We start from the raw sequence: 18,857 nt of genomic DNA on the forward strand, positions 1-18,857 counted from the left end.
AAAATACTAATCAGACTTAGTTCAGTTGCTTGGTTGCATTATGGTGAATTCAACTATGACATGGTTGCTCTCCCCGGAAGTTTCTATAGTTTTACCCCCTCAGCCATTTCATTACAGTTAGTAAGGATAGCTGTCCTTCTAGTTCCCTCTTCTACCTTTTGTATAATAAAGTTGTCCGGTAGGCATGTAAGAAACATGTTTGATCTCCCATTCACTGAAGAGTTTGCTTCCTAGTTGATAGTAAAGTTCCTCATTACTACAGTGCTGTTTCCTCCACATCTCACCTAACTGATTAGCAAAGAGTTCATCTATTTCCTCCAGTTGGTTGGGTGGCCTGTAAGTATACACATATAGCCATGATGGTGAACCTATAGCACACATGCCACAGGTGGCATGCGGAGCCCTTTCTGCGGGCATGCGAGTCGCTGCCCCAGCTCAGCTCCACCGCGCACATGCACGTTCCTCCCGCCGGCCAGCCGATTTTCAAGTCTCTGCAGCGCATGCAGGAGATACATGCGTGGGGGTGAGGGTCACATGTGGCATGCCCCAACCCATTTGTGGTCCCTGGAGGTTTCAGGGAGGCCTGCTAGGCCCAAAACAGGAAGGGGAGTTGTGTGCGCATGCGCGGAGAGGTCACAAGCACAGGGTGCAGGGTGCGTGGGGGTGTGTTGCACGCGCATTGCACAAGGACAAAAAGGTTTGCCATCATTGAAATATAGCAAAGTCATTTGTTTTTCCTTACATTTTCCATCTGCATACTGTGCACTGGGGTCAAAATGTTAACTATTGTTTCTTTGGATTCCTCGTGGCAGTAGAAAGTCTTGGAAAGTAAGGCAAGGAGGCAGCTGGGTGGTTGCAAGTGCAAGAGAAGAACATTTGTGTGTGTGTGTGCCAGGAAGACCGAAAGTTGATTATCCCATTTGTTACTATATTAGTACATAATTGTAAAATGGAGATATAATATATTATCTTGATCTCTCTTTTTTTAGGTCTAGTGAGTCCCTTGGAGGTTTTCATGAATACCAGGAGTGTTGAAGTTGCTCGGGGTCAGACGGCGATCCTGCCCTGTACTTTCACCACTAGTGCTGCACTCACTAACCTTAATGTCATCTGGATGGTCACGCCTCTTTCCAATGCCAACCAACCTGAACAGGTACCAAGTCCTATCAGAAAAACGGATGAGCTCCCTTTTGTCTTTCTTTCTTGTTTAGGGTTATTTCTGCCACATTTCTCCTAATCAGACTGAATTTTTGCAACTGTGGAAAAGGCTACGCAGCTTATCTCTTCAGTATATCAGATGAATAAGAGGAATTCTCAATCGTGCATTTCCTTAAGCTTTTATCTGAATCTTGGGGGGGGGGGTGTCTTTATTTTAGCTTTATTTTTTGCCAGGTTTATTTCAGGATATTTTTTAAATGAAAACATACAAGTGAGGGTTAAGGCAGATCTACAGGCTCCATGATTTCTCCAGTTTGAGGGAATACAGAACGTTGCGGAAATCCATATTTGGAGCTCAGCGCCTGATCACTGGTCTTATGATTTCAACCATATGGTACATAGTAGAGCTCTTTGTAAGGAAAAAAAAATACGGAGTGATTTATTACTCCTCTGACATGGTAACTAGATCATCATATTATAAGTAGGAAAAAACATTACAGCTAGAAAAACAGGTAGTTATTTCATTACCTTTTTATTGTTGAAACTTAATCAGTTTACGGATTCATTCACCTTTCATTTTATTTCACAGTTGATGTGGAATCATGGAAATTATTATTCTTATTTATTTCCATATCTTTTTTTTTTCAAAAACCTAACCAATTTTCTCCTGTCTGTAACTTCAGGCAGGTGCTATCATGCATGTAAGGGTGGGAAACTGAAGGAATTCCAAATAAAATCCTGTTTCTTGTTTGTTTCCATTGAAGCCATGCTGGAGCAGCCTTTACAGCAGGGAAGGGAATTTTTTCCAGGGTCAGGAGTCACAACTTGCTCCCTCAAGCAGATGGAGGGCTGCAGGTGACATCACTAGGTAGGTGGTGAAGTCACAGAAAGGAGGACTGCAGGAACCCGAATCCTTCTGTATACTACAGGGCCTGCTGTAACCTTTGCCTGTACTATAATGGTTACAGACAGTGGATAACATTCTTTTAAAAATTAGCACCATGCCTACAAAGTTTCAGTTAACGACAGCAAAGAGCTCTAGATCACTTCCATTATTAATAGCAAATAAGTTTGTTTTCTGAATTATTCCTTTTTTCCAAAACACACACTGCTGTTACAGATAAACATAAGAATTTCTTTTCAGAATCAATTTCCGCAAAGTTTATTGCTATTTGTTTTCTACTCATGTGTGTCATACTAGGTGGCTTGTGAACGTAGTATCTTAAATTTTATTGAAGGTTCTTTTCTTCAGTTAGGTAACAGTTTCTAGATTCATAAAAAAAGCTTTCATCAAATTGAAACTTTTTTTAAAAATTGACAAAACTTACGCTTTTATACAGCATCCTCCAGAGGTGGGTTCCTACCTGTTCGGACTGGTGCGGCCAAGTAGATAGTAACTTGGCTGGCCATGCCCCTGAATTGGTTCTGTCAGCGGTGCCGTAGGCGCTGCCATCTTTATTTTTGCTTCTGTGCATGCGCAGAAGCAATTTTTAATTACTGTGCATGTGCACGCAATGTGCATCAAGCATACGTGCAATGTGCATCAAGCATGTGTGTAATGCGCACCAAGCATGTTTGTAATGTGCATCAAGCATGCGTGCAATGCGCATCAAGCATGCGCGCACCCAAAGCGCGTCCCAGAGCGAACCAGCAGTAGCAGAAACCGGAACCCACCCCTGGCTTCTTCATATATAATTTTGGAGAATGTTAGCCTGTATTTCCCATAACAGCAGACTCTTAAACTGTTGCCCTGTATTCTTCATGCATGTAGATTGTCACTTGCTGTCATGTTGGCTCATATGATCAATCAATATCTTAAGGAAAAAGAAATACTTTTTTTGCCTTGTAAACACTGATTCCTTAGCACTGCAAATTTAAGTTTGGAATTTCAAGGGGAAAAATTGAAATCCATGGAATTTAATCAGAAGGAACATCTGATTTCAAGTGAATTCTATTTCTTTAGAAATAGGTAATAAGTCTAGGACGGAATGGGCACAAGAACTTAGATACTTATTTTTCTGTGTTAAGTTTTGTCTTAGTTCTTCATACAAACTCAGTTATTTGATGCTTATCTCTGTCCAATAGTAAATAATTTTTCTTTAAATTATTTTGTGATTTGGAATCCATTTTAAACTTTTACAGAAACTCTTTTTTAAGTTGAAACCATCCACTGTCATCCTGTGGTCCCTATGGATTTTTCAGCTTTGCCCAATTTGCCAGGAGTTTCATTTTGCCTTTTTAGCTAACTTATAATATTTTGTTGAATTGAGTAGTTTTATAATTTTTGATATTGCACGTTTCTATTTTAATATACCAAGCTATAAAAAGTTATTTTTACGCATGATATGTACTTTTATTACAAAAAGCTTGATTTTGTTTATTTCTTGTGAGATTGGCTGCTACTTTATCTTTTTGTGCTGTGTACACAAATGCCGATTTTGCATTTATATTTCCCCCAATTATGTATATCTATATAACGGTGTGCACACTTTTTGATTATTTTATTCAATTTTCTTTATACATTTTTGTAAAAAAAAAGTGATTTTTGACCATAAATAAAGTAAAAGAAATCAGCATGAAAACTTCTCCATACCAGAAATAGAAGAAACGATGCACAAAACAAGGATCCAAAAATCAGGTTTATGCTAGACACTGAAATATTTTTAAATCACATTATACAGGTGAGATATTGTAATCAGAGCATAATGAGTAAATACTTGCTTATTCTAACCTTTAGTGTGCATGATATGGTGCTTTGTCTTTTTCAGGTTATTATTTACCAGGGTGGTCAGATTTTTGATGGTGCAGCCCAGTTTCATGGGCGAGTGGGGTTTGCAAAAACAATGCCAACCACCAGTGCCTCCATCTTCATCAACAATACCAAGCTCTCAGATACGGGAACGTACCAGTGTTTGGTGAATAATCTACCAGACCGAGGAGGACGGAATATTGGAGTCATTGGGCTCAATGTCTTGGGTATGATCTTTGTCAAATGGATGATAGATTTAAAATATGGAGATGACCTGATGTACAACTTTATTTTTAATTTTAATTGTAAGCAAGCTTCTGGAGCAGGAACTGCTGCCATGTCAGTGGTCCATCAGTTTTGCACAAGAGTGCTAGATAACTATAATTTACTTTAACTCTATGATTCTTCCCAGCTTCATTCATGAATAGAATAGAATAGAATAGAATTCTTTATTGGCCAAGTGTGATTGGACACACAAGGAATTTGTCTTTGGTGCATATGCTGTCAGTGTACATAAAAAGACAAGATACATTCGCCAATAATCATAAGGTACAATACTTAATGATAGTAATAGGGTACAAATAAGCAATCATATCTGAAATATATTGCATATATGAAATAACGCAACAGTAAAACAATGGGAAGGGGTTAGAATTAAAATTGGTTTCGCTCCAAAACTGCTATCAGCAACTCAACTTTCTGCATATTTTTGTTTTCATTAAAGCCACTCCTCATTTAGTGACTACCTTGGTTAGGGACCATTCACAAATATGAGATTATTAAGTGTTAATAAAACATTATTTTCTGCCCTATATGTGCAATTATCAGCAAATTTCAGGTGCCTAAAGACTGCCAGAGGGTCCTAATAAACTAATTAAGATCACAGAGCTGAGCTTGTTAACACAGTTAGCACTTTTTAGAGAAGTGCTGCCTGAGGAAAAAAGCAGGAAGAGATGGCTTCTTTAACCATTGTCCCATGAGGGGGCAAAAATGGAGTGGGAGGAGGATCAGACATGGCACATTCTAAGAGAGATCTTTGTCTGAATGAGAGAACAGAAACAGTGTCCTTTGAAACCCCCCCCCCCCCTCTCTCTCTGCTTAGTGACAATTTCACTTACCTAAGTTGTTGGGCAGAGTGTAATCAGTAAACAAGGATAGGATGTAAATATTTCATTACAATTATGACAGAGTAGAGTATAGGAAAGGAGGCACACAAAGCAACTTGGAGATAACAGAATATTGTACTTAGGCCCACCTTATTCTGACCCAGCTCCCCAAACAAATCATCTGTAGTTAAATCAATAATTTCTTTTTTAGGAGCGCCAGCATCCCTGGCAAAAAGTTTCTCTCTTACCGCAGGCTAACAAGTCTGTCTGGCAGGGAGATGAATATTTGTCTGTCACATCTGTTCATCTCCGCCCCCTGCCTTTTATCCCCAGAGTTAGGGTGGGGCTTCACTAGCAACAGTGTCTCTTCCGTCCCAAGGATCAGCCCACAGATTTCCACTGCTCTCCTCTCCGCTGCCGGCACTGGACCCAGCTGTTCTTCTTTTTCCTCATCAGCCACTTCTAGACCTGGAGGCTGTTGACTCTCCATCTGAGGGATGACGGCTGGCCCAGGCTCTGTCTCTGTCTCTCCCTCTCTCTCCCTCTCTCTCCCTCTCTCTCTCTCTCTCTCTCTCTCTCTCTCTCTCTCTCGCCAGCTAGTTACACCCATCACTGCCTGTTACAAAAGGCCGACTTCCAAATCAGACCAATACAACCATGACAGCATCCCCGTGGTCACGTGATTTACATTTGGACGCTTGACAACTGACTCATATTTATGATTGTTGCAGCTTCCCAGGGTCATGTGATCCCTTTTTGTAACCTCCTGACAAGCAAAGTCAATGGGGAAGCCAGATTCACTTAACAACCATGTTACTAATGTAACAACTGCAGGGATTGCTTAACAATTGTGGCCAGAAAAGTCGTAAAATAGGGCAAAACTCACTTAACAAATTAGCAATCATTTTACTAACTTTTAACAACTGTAGTGATTCCTTTAACAACTGAGGCAAAAAAAGTTGTAAAATGGGGTAAAGTTAAGAATTATCTTGCTTAGCAACATAACCTTTGGGCTCAATTGATGTCATAAGTTGACAATTATCTGTACCCATCGGCCACCATGTTTCCCCGAAAATAAGATAGGTTCTTATTTTCTTTTGACCTCCAAAATAAGCACTTGGACTTATTTTCGGGGAAGTCTTATTATTTTTGAAGTGCAGGAAGCGGTGAGCGTGGTCACCTCATGGTTGCTGTTGAGTTGCAATATTTTTGGGGAGGGCTTATTTTAGCGCATGCATTCAAAAGCCCAATTGGGCTTATTATTCAGGGAGGTCTTATTTTCGGGGAAACGGGGTATCTCCTTGCCAAGATCAATACCTGCATATTGTCAATTAAATTTGTTGCCAATATGGTCTCTTTTTTAAAAAAAATCCCAAAATGGATTTGTTTTTTTTTAATGCCTTTTAAATTCACAGCTTGTTTAGATCAGGGGTGTCCAAACTTGGGAACTTTAAGACTTGTGGACTTCAACTCCCAGAATTCCCCAGCCAGCATGGCTGGCTGGGGAATTCTGAGAGTTGAAGTCCACAAGTCTTAAAGTTCCCAAGTTTGGACACCCCTGGTTTAGATGAAAGAGTAGTAATTTTGTTGACACTGCAGAAAGAAATAGTTCAAACATAAACACGCACACTTTGTTACAAAAACCCACACCCCAGCAATACCTACCAGTATCAGGTATTAGTATTATGTATCCCTTAATCCTTAGTTGTATAATATATGTGTATGTGGATACTTTGGATTCATTCAGGGACCAGAATGTCAGAATAGCATCCTTACCCAACATGTCTATATTTAATATACAGGGCATTCAGGAAATACTCAGACCACTTTTGTCAATTTTGTTATGCTGCAGTCTGATTCTACAGTTGCTGAAATTCACTTTTTTTCTCATTAATCTATACTTGGTTCCCCATATAGGCAAACTGACAACAGGATTTTAGAAAATTGACAAAGCTAAGGAGGTCTGAATACCTTCTGAATGCATTGTAATAGTCCAGTTTCCTAATTTCTAAGGGGGAAATGAGATAGAAAACCCTTTCAACTTTTTCCCTTAAAAGATAACTTTTGTAGATTCTGGTATAAGTGGAACAGAAGTGGGTTATGGGAGATTCCAGTTAGCTTTAGATAGTAGAAGATACAGGAAGACTGTTAATAAGAGCCAGAAGTATATGATAGAACCACTTACAGAAGGCAAAGAATTCTCTCTACTTTTGATTTATTGTGGCACATTTTCAAAAGTTTTTGCTAGTGTTAAAACTACCTTTAAACTCTGTATGGTTTATTTTTTAGCACTTGCTTGACCATGTTAATGTTTGGTGCTTTTAAGAATTTGGTACGTACTTTATTCCCGGTTGTACTATCTTTCTCTACATAGATAATAAAAATAAATCTCATAACCCAGGGGTGTCCAAACTTGGGAACTTTAAGACTTGTGGACTTCAACTCCCAGAATTCCCCAGCCAGCCATGCTGGCTGGGGAATTCTGGGAGTTGAAGTCCACAAGTCTTAAAGTTCCCAAGTTTGGACACCCCTGTCATAACCTTATCAATATAATGAAATTTAGCTTTAAAGTAAAGTATTTTAAAAGCATCTTTATTGTGATAATTGAGAGGGACTACAAATGTTGTCCTTCCCTGTGTGGACAGTAATAAAATTGGCCATAATTAAGCCTACAATTATGACTGAGCTCAGTTGCCAAAGATTAACAGGTTGAAAGTTATGGTGGACTTGAAAAAAAATTGACTTAAGATATATTCTCAGAGTTACGACTGCCAAACCAACTCCACAATTACATGATTGCATTTTGGGCATTTGGCAACTGGTTCGCATTTATAAGTGGTTGCAGCATCTTGTGGTAACACGTTTGCATTTTGTGATTATTATTTTTTTGCTATTTTCAGGCAAAAAAATATCAAAAGCATCCATTGAAAAAAAAGGCTTCAAACTGTATGTGTAGTTTGATAAACGACCGTGTAGTTCACTTTAATGACAGTTTTTAAAAAGGTAATAAAATTTAGTCAGGTCACATGATGTCTCAACTTATAACCACCATGGCTTGCGACTAAAATATCAATCCCATTTGTAAGTCATAAGTCGAGGACTACCTGTAGCAGGTCTTAGCAGGTTACCTCACCTGTGTTGCTTCTTTATTAGTCTTGAGCATCTGTATCCTCTCATTTTTTAAAAAAAAAAAATTCTGTCTATATTTGTAAAGATGTCAAGAATGTTAAAAGAAAAATTACTGTAAATAATCCATGTCATCTTCTATTGTAACAGTTCCTCCATCTGCCCCTGACTGCAGAATTCAGGGTTCTTTGAATATTGGTAGTGACATCACACTGAGTTGTAATTCAGAAGAAGGCATCCCACGGCCAACTTACAACTGGGAAAGGCTGGATAATGTTCCCAAGCTGCCTCCAACGTCCATCCAAGGTGACCATTCTATCTTTCTTTCTGGATGCCTGACTAATTTTTCTTCATTTATTTTGGTGGTAATGTGGTCGTAAGTTTTGCATTTTGCCCCAAACGTCTGCTTCATTTACTTTGGCAAAGCACCTGAACCAAGCATGTTATGGAAGAGAGGCAAGCAATTAATGCTGTCAATTAATGCTGATATTATCAATTAATGCTGATAATCTGAATGTAAAAACTCATTAAAAGTAACAAGCAAGAGAAGGGAAAAAATCTGTTTTGGGTGATGAAAACAATCAAGCCTGAAAAGCATTGGGTGCCCTCTAGTGGAATTCTAATTAGTTTAAATATTTTTATGTATGAAATAAAATAGCACGCATTACTTTGAAGTAATGGTGGCTAGCTATTTTGGCAAATTTGCCAGAAATCCAATGGGTCAAATATTATGATAAAATATACTATAAAACATAATAGTACCATCCTTAATTGTTTTTCCTTGTAATATATTTTACAGGAATAGTAATACCAGGCAATCAGGTTCATATAGCTAGGGTGACTGTGAAACATCATGTACCCCATAACAACAGGTTATGGGATATCACAAAGGATTTCAGAGTTTTGGCAGTGCTGTCTGCCCTCACATGAAATAAATGCTAAAAAAATAAAAATAAAACTCTAAAGAGGAGAATTCAAGACAGAAATATCAAAGAATAGATGCATGTTCTTTTGCTTGTTTCAGTTTTTTTTAAATCAAAAAGTATCATGTTCACAGAAGCCATAAAATATTGTTGTAATAATTCAATTGCATTGTTATTTTAAATTAGTTTATATTTGATTGTTTGAAGGATTCAGTACTTGGGGTTTTTTAAAACGAATGTTCAAAACATCTAAGTCAGGGGTGTCAAACTTGTGGCCCCAGGCCAGATACGTCACATGCTGGTTTACCGAAAGGGAAAAAAGTCCCGATACATCATGCGACACCGCCATGACGATGCAAGTTTGACACCCCTGATCTAAGTATTTGCAACATAAAACTTTTTTTTAAAAAGTGTATCAGTAAATAATGCAGATAGTCACTTTATTCCAAAAGTCTTATTAGAAGCAGACAGACAGGCAGACAGACATATAGCTGCTATATTTCACCAGCTGATGAAAAGTGAGTAATGATAGTAGACAGACTTTTCAAAGTGTTTTGCCGAGAATAAATCTATCATATTTTGTACTTAGAACAGTAATGGTAGATTGTAAATAGGTAGCTTTTGAACAAATCAAGTGAAAACAAAGCCAGAAACATAGGAGAGCGATCTGAAAGTTCAGGAAAATAGATTGCAGGAATATAATTTTGATTATTGATCCCAATACTCGGTTGAGATATATTTCTACCCAGAGCTTCTCCTGCTCTCCTCTATCAGTTCCGAAATAACTTTACAAAGTCTTTCCCCCCCACCCCTTGAGATGAATTTGGAGGCTCTGCGTTTGACTGTTAACACCCATGTGTCTGTTCTTTTGGAACATTGTTGAGTGCATTCCAGATTGGACAAAATCCCCAGTTTCTGTCAGATTAATCAGCAACATTTCCTGCACCCCTTTTTCTGACTAAAAGAGAAAAAAGTCAGTTTGAAACTAATATTGTTTCAATGGGAAAGAAGTAATATTTTGTTGAACAAAACACACTTTGGGAAATGATAAAAGTTGTTTAAGTTTGCTAATGTTCATATAATAAGATAGATCAGAAGTCAGACGGAAGGTTTCTGTTAAACATGCAATCATAAGCTTCTCTTAAATGCTTCTTGCAGAACCTATGTATATTGTATCACCAAGTTGGGTGATAAGCCAACCATTGGTAGCATTGATAGCAGGCTATTGGTTATTAAGTATAAAGGCAGCAGTGCTTAACAATACACTTGGAATTTAGTTTTTCTTTTTAGCTTTAATTTTTAAAATTATGCCACAATTTTTTCATTGATTATGCAGTGTTTCATCACATCTTAGAAAGCATCCTTGGAAAAAAACTCTAAAAATATACAAAACAAATATAGGAAATCAATACAAATAAAAATAAACTGATTTTTTTGCTAGAAGGTGTCTTCAGCAATTTGTAGCCACAACAACCACCACAAAAAGATTTTAGCGAAGTCGTAGCAAACAGTTACTTCCAATTATAGTGTCTTTGGCTCAAAATCACAAATAGCTATTCCAGTATAGTGGAACTGATTGTGAACATAGACTTTGGGTCAATAAAGCATGGGAAATATCTGTCACAGTGATGGCGATGGTGGTAATCTTATTGATATGTCAGTAGTGCTCCCTACATGGGAAACTGTTTTTCCCGGAACCAAAGTTAATAGCCTAGGTTCATTATTTTTTTCTAAAGATTTCTCCATAGTACATTATATGTATAGTACTTATAAAATTGATTGGCATGTTTAGCTAAGCACTTAAAACGCAGGATTAGATCAAGAGGGTTGTAGCTAGGATTGGAGTGAAAATAATCTTCCTGGAAACATTATCTAAAACTTCCTACGGTCCCAGATTGAGAGACAGATTGCCTGAAGCATTTTAAAAGCTATGTTACTTTCCTCCTACTAAATATTTCATGCAGTATAACAAATATGTTTATTTTGCACCTCAAAATTTACTTAATATTCATGTATTTATTGATTTGCAAAACTTAATTTTTATTAGAAAAATTCAGAACAGCCTTCTAAAATCTGATATTTTCTGGAAGTTGGAGTCAGAGTATATTTGCTGGGGAGGCTTGATTAGATGGAAAAAAGGTATTGCGTAATGTGATCTGTGGTTGGTTTTCTTAAATTCATTGGTGAGTCTTGTTTCACAGGCTGAAATGTTTTCTATACTGGAAGAAGAAAAAGAAAAGAAAAGAAAAACAATGCAAAGACAAGACAAAACAGGAAAGAAAAAAGAAAAAAGCTGACTCATTCAAACATTGTCAGTTTCCTTGTTAAAGTGATAGATTGGTGAAAGGAAGTTCCTTTGTTCCTTTGGTCTTAGGCTTTCAAATTATAAGAACAATTTTTCAGAAAAAAATGACCACTATAAGCTTCTTAAACACTAGTCTCATTTGTAAAAGATGCTTTCATCTGAAGGTTATTTTGTAATATGTCTTTTAAGAGCCTTACATTATAACTTAGATTTTGTTGGATTTTCATTTTCAAAATTCAGGTAAAATGGTTCTTCTCTTTTATATAAATTGCACTTTAATTGATAAGATTTTATTTATTTTGTTTTTGGTCTTTCCTGTCTAGATTTAGTTCAGGGTACTCTTCTTCTGCGCAATATTAGCTCTTTGTCATCAGGACGTTACCAATGTATGGCATCCAATGTCATTGGAAGCAGCACCTGTTCTCTTGAAGTTCAAGTGATTACACGTGAGTTAGATTTAGTATTCAGAACTTGTTGTTTTGTATTGGAATCTGTGAAGCTTTGTAACTCTGTCTATATTACTGTTGAAGAATTTCAGGTAATAATCCTTTCCATTGCTTTTTTATACTTAAAAAAATCCAGCAAACCTTATTTATGTTACCAGCAGTGTGTGAAAAGCTGGCATTGTATAGAATGCCTAGGAAATCTATAAAATGCACGATGATTTTAGGTAAAGTATGAAATCTCTGTTATTTTAATATGCTTTCATTGAGGACAGTATCAGGGTTGTGTTTGACCTCAGAGAGCCAGGGTGGGCATGGTCAGGGTAAGTGGCCAGCTCAACGCCAATCATCTCAGGGGTGCCTATGGAGGCCTGAGTGCTTTGCCAGCGAAAACGGGCTCCCAAGCTTTGTTTTTGCTGGCAGAGGCACGGTGGGCTGGTCCTTAGCTGTTTCCAGAGCAGTCCCGCAAGACAGATCTAAGAACTCAATGGGCTGGATTCGGCCCACGGGCCTTGAGTTTGACACCCCTGACCTTATGCAGAAGTACAGGAACTATTTAGGCAAAGTATGAAATGAGAGTCATGAAAAGGTTTAGGATTAGAGTTAATCCTATCCCCAACTCTTTATTGAGAAGACATATATGAAAATCAAAAGTAAATGAAAAAATAAAGGATTTTCTTACCGTAAAAAAACAAGCGAAAAAGTCCAGTATTGACCTACTTGTTGCAGGCTAGAATGGCATTTCAGCGGCAGTATTTTATACTTTGCCGGTTTGCCTTTTGGCATTGCATAGAATGTCTAGGAAATGTGTGAAATATTAAGTATTTCCCATTTTCCCATTTTTGTGATTCCATAGATTTCCTAGACCCGTGATGGTGAACCTATGGCACGTATGCCACAGGTGGCACTCAGAGTCTTCTCTGTGGGCACGCGAGCCATCGCCCCAGCTCAGCCCCACTATGCATGCACGCACACCTCCCGCCATCTAGCTGATTTTCAGGTTTCTGCCACGCGTGTACAGGGGCACATGCGGGAGACACGCATGCATGCATGGGAGACCATGCATGCATGGGGGAAGGGGGGTGCAGCACCATCCCCATAAGCCATTTTTGCTCTAGGAAGGCCTACTAGGCCCAAAAGGGGGTGTGGGGAGGTGCAGCACATCCCCCCCCCAGTAGACCGTTTTTGCTCTCTGGAGGCTGAAGTGAGGCCTAGTGAGCCTAAAAAGGGGCGCCGGGGATATGGCGCGCCCCCATGGCTCGTTTTTTCTCCCAAGAGGCTGCAGGGAAGCCTACTAGGCCCAAAACGAGGTAGGGGTGTGTGGCGTATTGCATTATGGGTGCTGTCGAGCACACGAGCAAGTGCTTTTGGCACGTGACAACAAAAAGGTTAGCCATCACTGACCCAGACATTCTATAAAATGACTAATATCTCACATTGACGGTAACATATATAAATAAACTTTCTCTAATATGTACTGTATATCTCATATATGAACTTACATTTCTGTAATATGATTTTTAATATGAATGTCCCTTATGTTCATTAAAAATATGTATTTATGCACTGTTTTGCATAGACTTCCCCAAATATAAGTTCTTGTTTGGGGTTATTGATTTTTTCTTGTTTCGCCTAAGTGATGGATGCTACTGGATTCTGCTGTCCGCTGCTGCTGCCTATATTACTGCAAAGCTTATTTTTGTAGATTCTACCAATTCACAGAACTTCTGTGGGAAATTTCTTTAACATCCCTAATCTTGCTGATTCTGATCATCTCTGCCCTTTCTTACTGGAAGGTCAGCATTAAAGAAAGGTTTTCTCTTACTGCACCAGACATTTAGAACAAATGATCTATTATGTGACTGAATGATAATTGAATTTTCTTGTACAATTTTATTTTTTTTCTACAAATAGCTATATGTGATTTAGTTTTTCAAGGAAGATCTATTTTCTGCACACATCTCTAGTCTAAATTGCATCTTAGAGCTGTTATTTTAGAAAAAGAAACATAATAACTGTACCACCAAGGCAATATTATTGGGATGCTAAATTGTAACTGCAGCATGATAGAAAAGGGTAAATTCTCGTTCCTGTGTTTTGGCTCTAATCCATATCGGGAAGTCTTGGGGAAAGTAAAAGCACTCGGGGAAATGTTAGCTTACTAAAACTATGTCTGTTTTGCCTCATTTCGTTGTTTCAAAATCAAATGCTTTTTTCTGTCACGTTTTAAAGAAACTGAAACATTTTGTTCTAGGAAACAAAATAAATACTTGCATTGTCATAAAGTCAACAGATATGGCTGTTTCCAGCAAAGGAAAGATCCTTTCATGCCTCTTGAATGCATCACTACTGAAGGAGAGATGTCTGTCAGTAATCACTGAATAACTATTAAAGTTATGGTAGCCTCATTCACACTGTGCCTGATTGCATCTGACGTGTTAGAACAAGAATTGTGATAGAAATAGAGTCCAAGGAGGGCCTTGGTGTGAAGATGTTCATATAACACTTTGTCTCTATTCTATATTGGCAATAGAGAGGATGCTCATTACCATGGCTGAACTCAAATATAGTCAAATACATGGAGGTATCCCAAAATTCAGTCATTCAGTTGAACACAAAAGAAGTTAAGGCTGTCTGAGTGGATATACAGAGCATTTATGCTTTTTAAACCTCTATCACTTTAGGAAGAAATTAGCAAAGCTTGTGAAGTTGTTTGCTTTTCTAAAAAAAAAGAGAGCAAAAAATAAAATTCACACAAACACATAGATACAACAACAATCCTACGTTAGATTCTCTGTATAATTAATAATTTGCCATATCACCTTGTCCCAGGACTTCAGACATTCATAATGGGTTTAAAGCTGTTTTTTGGCTATGTGCAGATTGCATGGAATAATTTCACTTTGCTAAAAGCTCTCTTGTTTGGATGAATGCCAGAATCCACTCCAAAATGTGCATATGGAAACATTTCTAGTGTGACAAAAGGTTGGGAAGGTGTTAATAACCTCTAGTGTTATATCGCAAGTTACAAGAATATGTAAGACAACATCCAGCACAAACTCATCCTGCGCCAGATTTCTTACACCGAACTTTTCATTCATGGATGCTTTTTTGTAAGTGATTTTTGGTTACTCTTAGGAATACAGCTGGTCTTTCCTGCTGCCTGCTGTGGTTCTTTGAACATGCTCATGTGTTCTTTCTACTCAGATTTTGCATGTGTTCCATGTCCCACACAGCTAATCCTCGGAATATTGGTCTGATTGCCGGAGCTGCAGCAGCGGGGGCAGTTGTGCTTATTGTCTGCATTGTCTTGGTGGCTGTTACACTCTTTTATTGGAAAAACAAACACAAGGAGGAAGAGGAAGAGGAGATTCCCAATGAGATAAGGTTTGGCCTTGGAAAATACTTTGTCTGCCCTTCCAAATTTCTTCCCTTTCTTCCAAGCAAGATTGTCTCCAGGTTTCAAGAGAAAGACATTACAGTAACTTCTCATTTGAGTGTAATGAATCCAAATTAGATGTTAGCATACAAGATTCTCATTCCTAATTCCTATAATGCTATAATGCAGTGCCAGTTATTAATGGAGTAGGCATAAGTGCAGTGCAAGTCTCATCCATCATCTTTTCTGACAAGTTAGCAAGAGGGTTACATGCAATATTCCTGGTAAGAGAAGTATAGTTTGTTAATTAGTCATGGCAGTCAAAACAAGCAATACATTCTTTAAGAGAAAATAATTCCTTTTAATGCTAGTTAATGGCAGTAACATAAGAAATAGTAACCATGGCAAATTTCCGCCTTTTTGTCCATTATCACTGTATATCGGCTTTGACAGAATGAAACCAGGATATTGGCCCGAAAAATTAGAATGCAAAACTTAGTTGTGGTGTCCGTGCTTGTATATTTGAGCAAGAATTAAGATGTGAAGTGAAATGATTGGGTGTTTGTTTGTTTTGTTTTGCTGTTCAGTGTTAATTATTTCATGTGTGCTTGTCAGTAAGCGAGGAAGTGTTCTTGTTTGTCTTAGAAAAGAGTGACTATTGAGGAAATGGTGTGAAGGGATATTGTAGCTATGTCTTTCTTTTTCTTAGGGAGGATGATTTGCCACCCAAATGTTCTTCGTCCACAAAAGCCTTCCACGGTGATGCTTCCTCATCTGAAAATGACACTCTCACCTCTTCCAATACCTACAACAGCCGATACTGGAATGACCCCAAAGCCAACCATGCTACAGACTCTTTCACTCACCTCAACAATGAGGCACGGCAGGCCTTCTCTCGTTCTGGAAGCACCAATGCCCGTTCTATATATGCTAATGGAGGCCACCCAGCACCTCCTCCACCGAAGACATTGGTAGTGACAACCAATACAGCTCCATCTCCACAAGAGATGGCCAGGAGTAATGGATCTGTGAGTCGGAAGCCACGGCCCCAACACACATGGTCCTACGCCGTAAGCCAAGCAACGCTGGAGAGGATAGGTGCTGTGCCTGTAATGGTACCGGCACAGAGCCGAGCAGGTTCTTTGGTGTAAAAAAAGGGTTGTGGGTTCTGCGAATTTGTTACAGTAAGTGGGAGTGAAGATGGGCCCAATAACAGACTCTCCTCTTCCTCCCTCAGATGGAGGGGAAGATCTGTGTTCTTCCCTTACCCCAGTCAACTGAACCCAACTGATGTGATGCTGACCCTCCTTTATTACCCCACCCTCATGATCTCAGGGGCTCCTCAGCTATGGCTGTATGTGCCAAGGTCACAAGGAGGCCATTTCAGGCATCAGGGGAAGCAGACCATACTTGCTTTCTAAGGTCTGCTATACGAAATTTCTATTATGGAATTTATGAAGTCCAGAGGTCAGTAGAGCGGCTCAGCTGCCCTGGGGTTAGCCCATTGCTGCTTGGCTCGAAACATGATGATGCTGAGGGGGAGCTGGTGACATTCTGTCTGTGACTACTGATCTCAGAGTAAAAAAGCAGAGGGAAAAAAAATAAGCTGGGGCAAAAGAAGTGGGAGGGAGGGCAATTGACTTGAGAGTTATATTTTATTTAATTCTTTTTCAGGAGTTCTTTATTTCTATCTTCCTCCCTTCTCCTGCTTCCCGTCATTCTCCAAATTGAATTTTTCTCTCCCCTTGCACTAGTTTTCTGGATGCTTCTCACATCCCTTGCCACTTCCATGGCAACTCTGGTCATTTTGGCCTTGTTCCCCGAAGGGCTGCTTGGCATCTGATTGGCCTGCTGCTGCTGTTGTTGCTGTTGTTTGGCTGTTGTTGAAAGGAGGGATTTGGGGAGGGCATGGTGTGGGGTTGAAAGCTAAAGCCTCCGTTGCTTAACCGAACTGGCTGTGTATTTTCTAGGATGTGTGGCTGGCATTTCTCAAAAGAGCTAGATTTCCAAAGCTTTCGGCATCTGCATGGCATGTCCTCATATATGGCTGTGTGGGGCTGGCCTGCATGGTCAGGTTGATTAAGTTTGACCATTCACACATTCAAAGCATTCATTTTAGCCCTTCCTTTACAGGATACCTTTGACTTATTATATTAGGGAGGGAGGGAAGGAAGGAATAGAGGGAGGAATAAAGCAAAAAATCTAAGAGCAGCAGAAAGATGGATTGTGGCTACATTGCCCCTCCTTTCTCTTTTGTTGACGTGTGGTCTGCTCTAAATAGTAGCCCCATGGTGACATTTGTCACTCTTGTAATTTCATTAGCCTTAATTGACTAACAACAACAGAGAATTCGGAAGGAAAGAAAGTCTTCCATGCTTCACACGGAGCTTGGGATCAGGTGGGAAGGGAATACATTTCTGAATACCTCGAGGAGGCACAGCCAGGGACGCGTCTCTTGAGTCCCGCTGTCCGCATTTGCCTCATTGATCACTGACACACTGGTCTTAAATAAACTTCCTTTGGGAGTTCCTAACAGGATTTCCTTCTCTGCACTGACGAAATATATCCTTCTGATCAAAGCCTGGAATTAGGTAGGCCTTCTTCCACTGGCTCCCTTCCAAACTGCACTGGAAATGAGGTTCGTAGAGAATCTCTCAACTGCTCTTTCACCTCTCATTCTGCTTCAACTCTAATTTCATTCCCCCCCCCCTTTCCAAATAGGTGTTAAGACCATTAGGGAGAGCTCTCTGCATAGGCCATATATACCATCTACACGATGCCATTGTGAAGAGAGTCCTCTAGATTGAATTAGGTTTAAAGCTTAGCCGTGCCTTTTTTGCTTGGTTTTTTTTAAAAAAAAAAACACCTCTCCTTCCCACTTACTTTCCTTCTCCTCCACTCACCCCAAAATACTGCTAATGGACTTGCCTCCGTCAGCCTCAGAGCACACCAGGAAGACAGGTGGCTGCTGTACTCATACATGTTTCCTAGGGAGCAGTATCTCTCCTCCCCTATTCACTGCCAGTTTCTCCTTTTTTGTTATTTGGAAGTTGCGTGATGGCATTGCTGGAGTGGGGATAGCTTAGAAGAAAGAAGAGTGGCTTTTTTTTAAAGGTAGTGCGCAACACCCCCCCCTAAACACGGTTTCTCCCTCTCTGCTTTTCTAACAACGGGAAACACAAGAGGCGTTTCCAAGAGATGCTGCTTACAGCAGCCTATAACTAGTGCTCAGAAAGCTCTTCCTGGTTCTACTGTTCACTCTCCTCTTTCTTCTTTCTAATTGTCTAAAAAAACAATAAAACTTTTATTCATATAAAAGAGGAAATGGTTGTCTCTGAATTTGGTTACTTATTTGCTTTTCTATGTTATGTATATATGTTTGTGTGTGTGTGTGTGTGTGTATAAAATAAATTATATATATATGTTTTGTTGTATTCAGGTCTGTTCCCTTGTAGGATTGTCCTACACGGGAAAAGACCCGAATACAACAAAACCAGCATACCTACACCCGTGAAAATCTACAAAAACATATTATATATGTGTGTGTATGTGTGTATGTTGTGTTTGTGCTGATAAATAAATAAAGGGAGACTAGTATAGATCACAACACAAATGTACCAAAGGCAACATTAAAAATTTGGTTTTCTGCCTGGATGGTCTCCTGGAGT

The 18,857-nt window shown here is 39.1% G+C and overlaps 1 protein-coding gene across 4 annotated transcripts in view; it reads left to right on the forward strand.

The window, feature by feature from the left end:
• The window catches only part of IGSF11 (immunoglobulin superfamily member 11), a 250,312-nt gene extending 231,809 nt beyond the window's left edge, over positions 1-18,503 (forward strand). For all 4 annotated transcript variants that reach the window (XM_081951252.1, XM_081951253.1, XM_081951251.1 and 1 more), the window contains exons 2-7: positions 990-1,153; positions 3,927-4,134; positions 8,290-8,445; positions 11,691-11,813; positions 15,047-15,197; positions 15,899-18,503. In XM_081951252.1, coding sequence (XP_081807378.1) covers positions 1,016-1,153; positions 3,927-4,134; positions 8,290-8,445; positions 11,691-11,813; positions 15,047-15,197; positions 15,899-16,340 — 1,218 coding nt within the window. In that variant the 5' untranslated portion in view covers positions 990-1,015 and the 3' untranslated portion in view covers positions 16,341-18,503. The remainder of the gene's footprint in view (positions 1-989; positions 1,154-3,926; positions 4,135-8,289; positions 8,446-11,690; positions 11,814-15,046; positions 15,198-15,898) is intronic.
• Positions 18,504-18,857: the final 354 nt, after the last annotated feature.

This window comes from Natrix helvetica (genome assembly GCF_964273705.1).
Source record: "Natrix helvetica genome assembly, chromosome: 4".
NCBI classification, from domain to species: Eukaryota; Metazoa; Chordata; class Lepidosauria; order Squamata; family Natricidae; genus Natrix; species Natrix helvetica.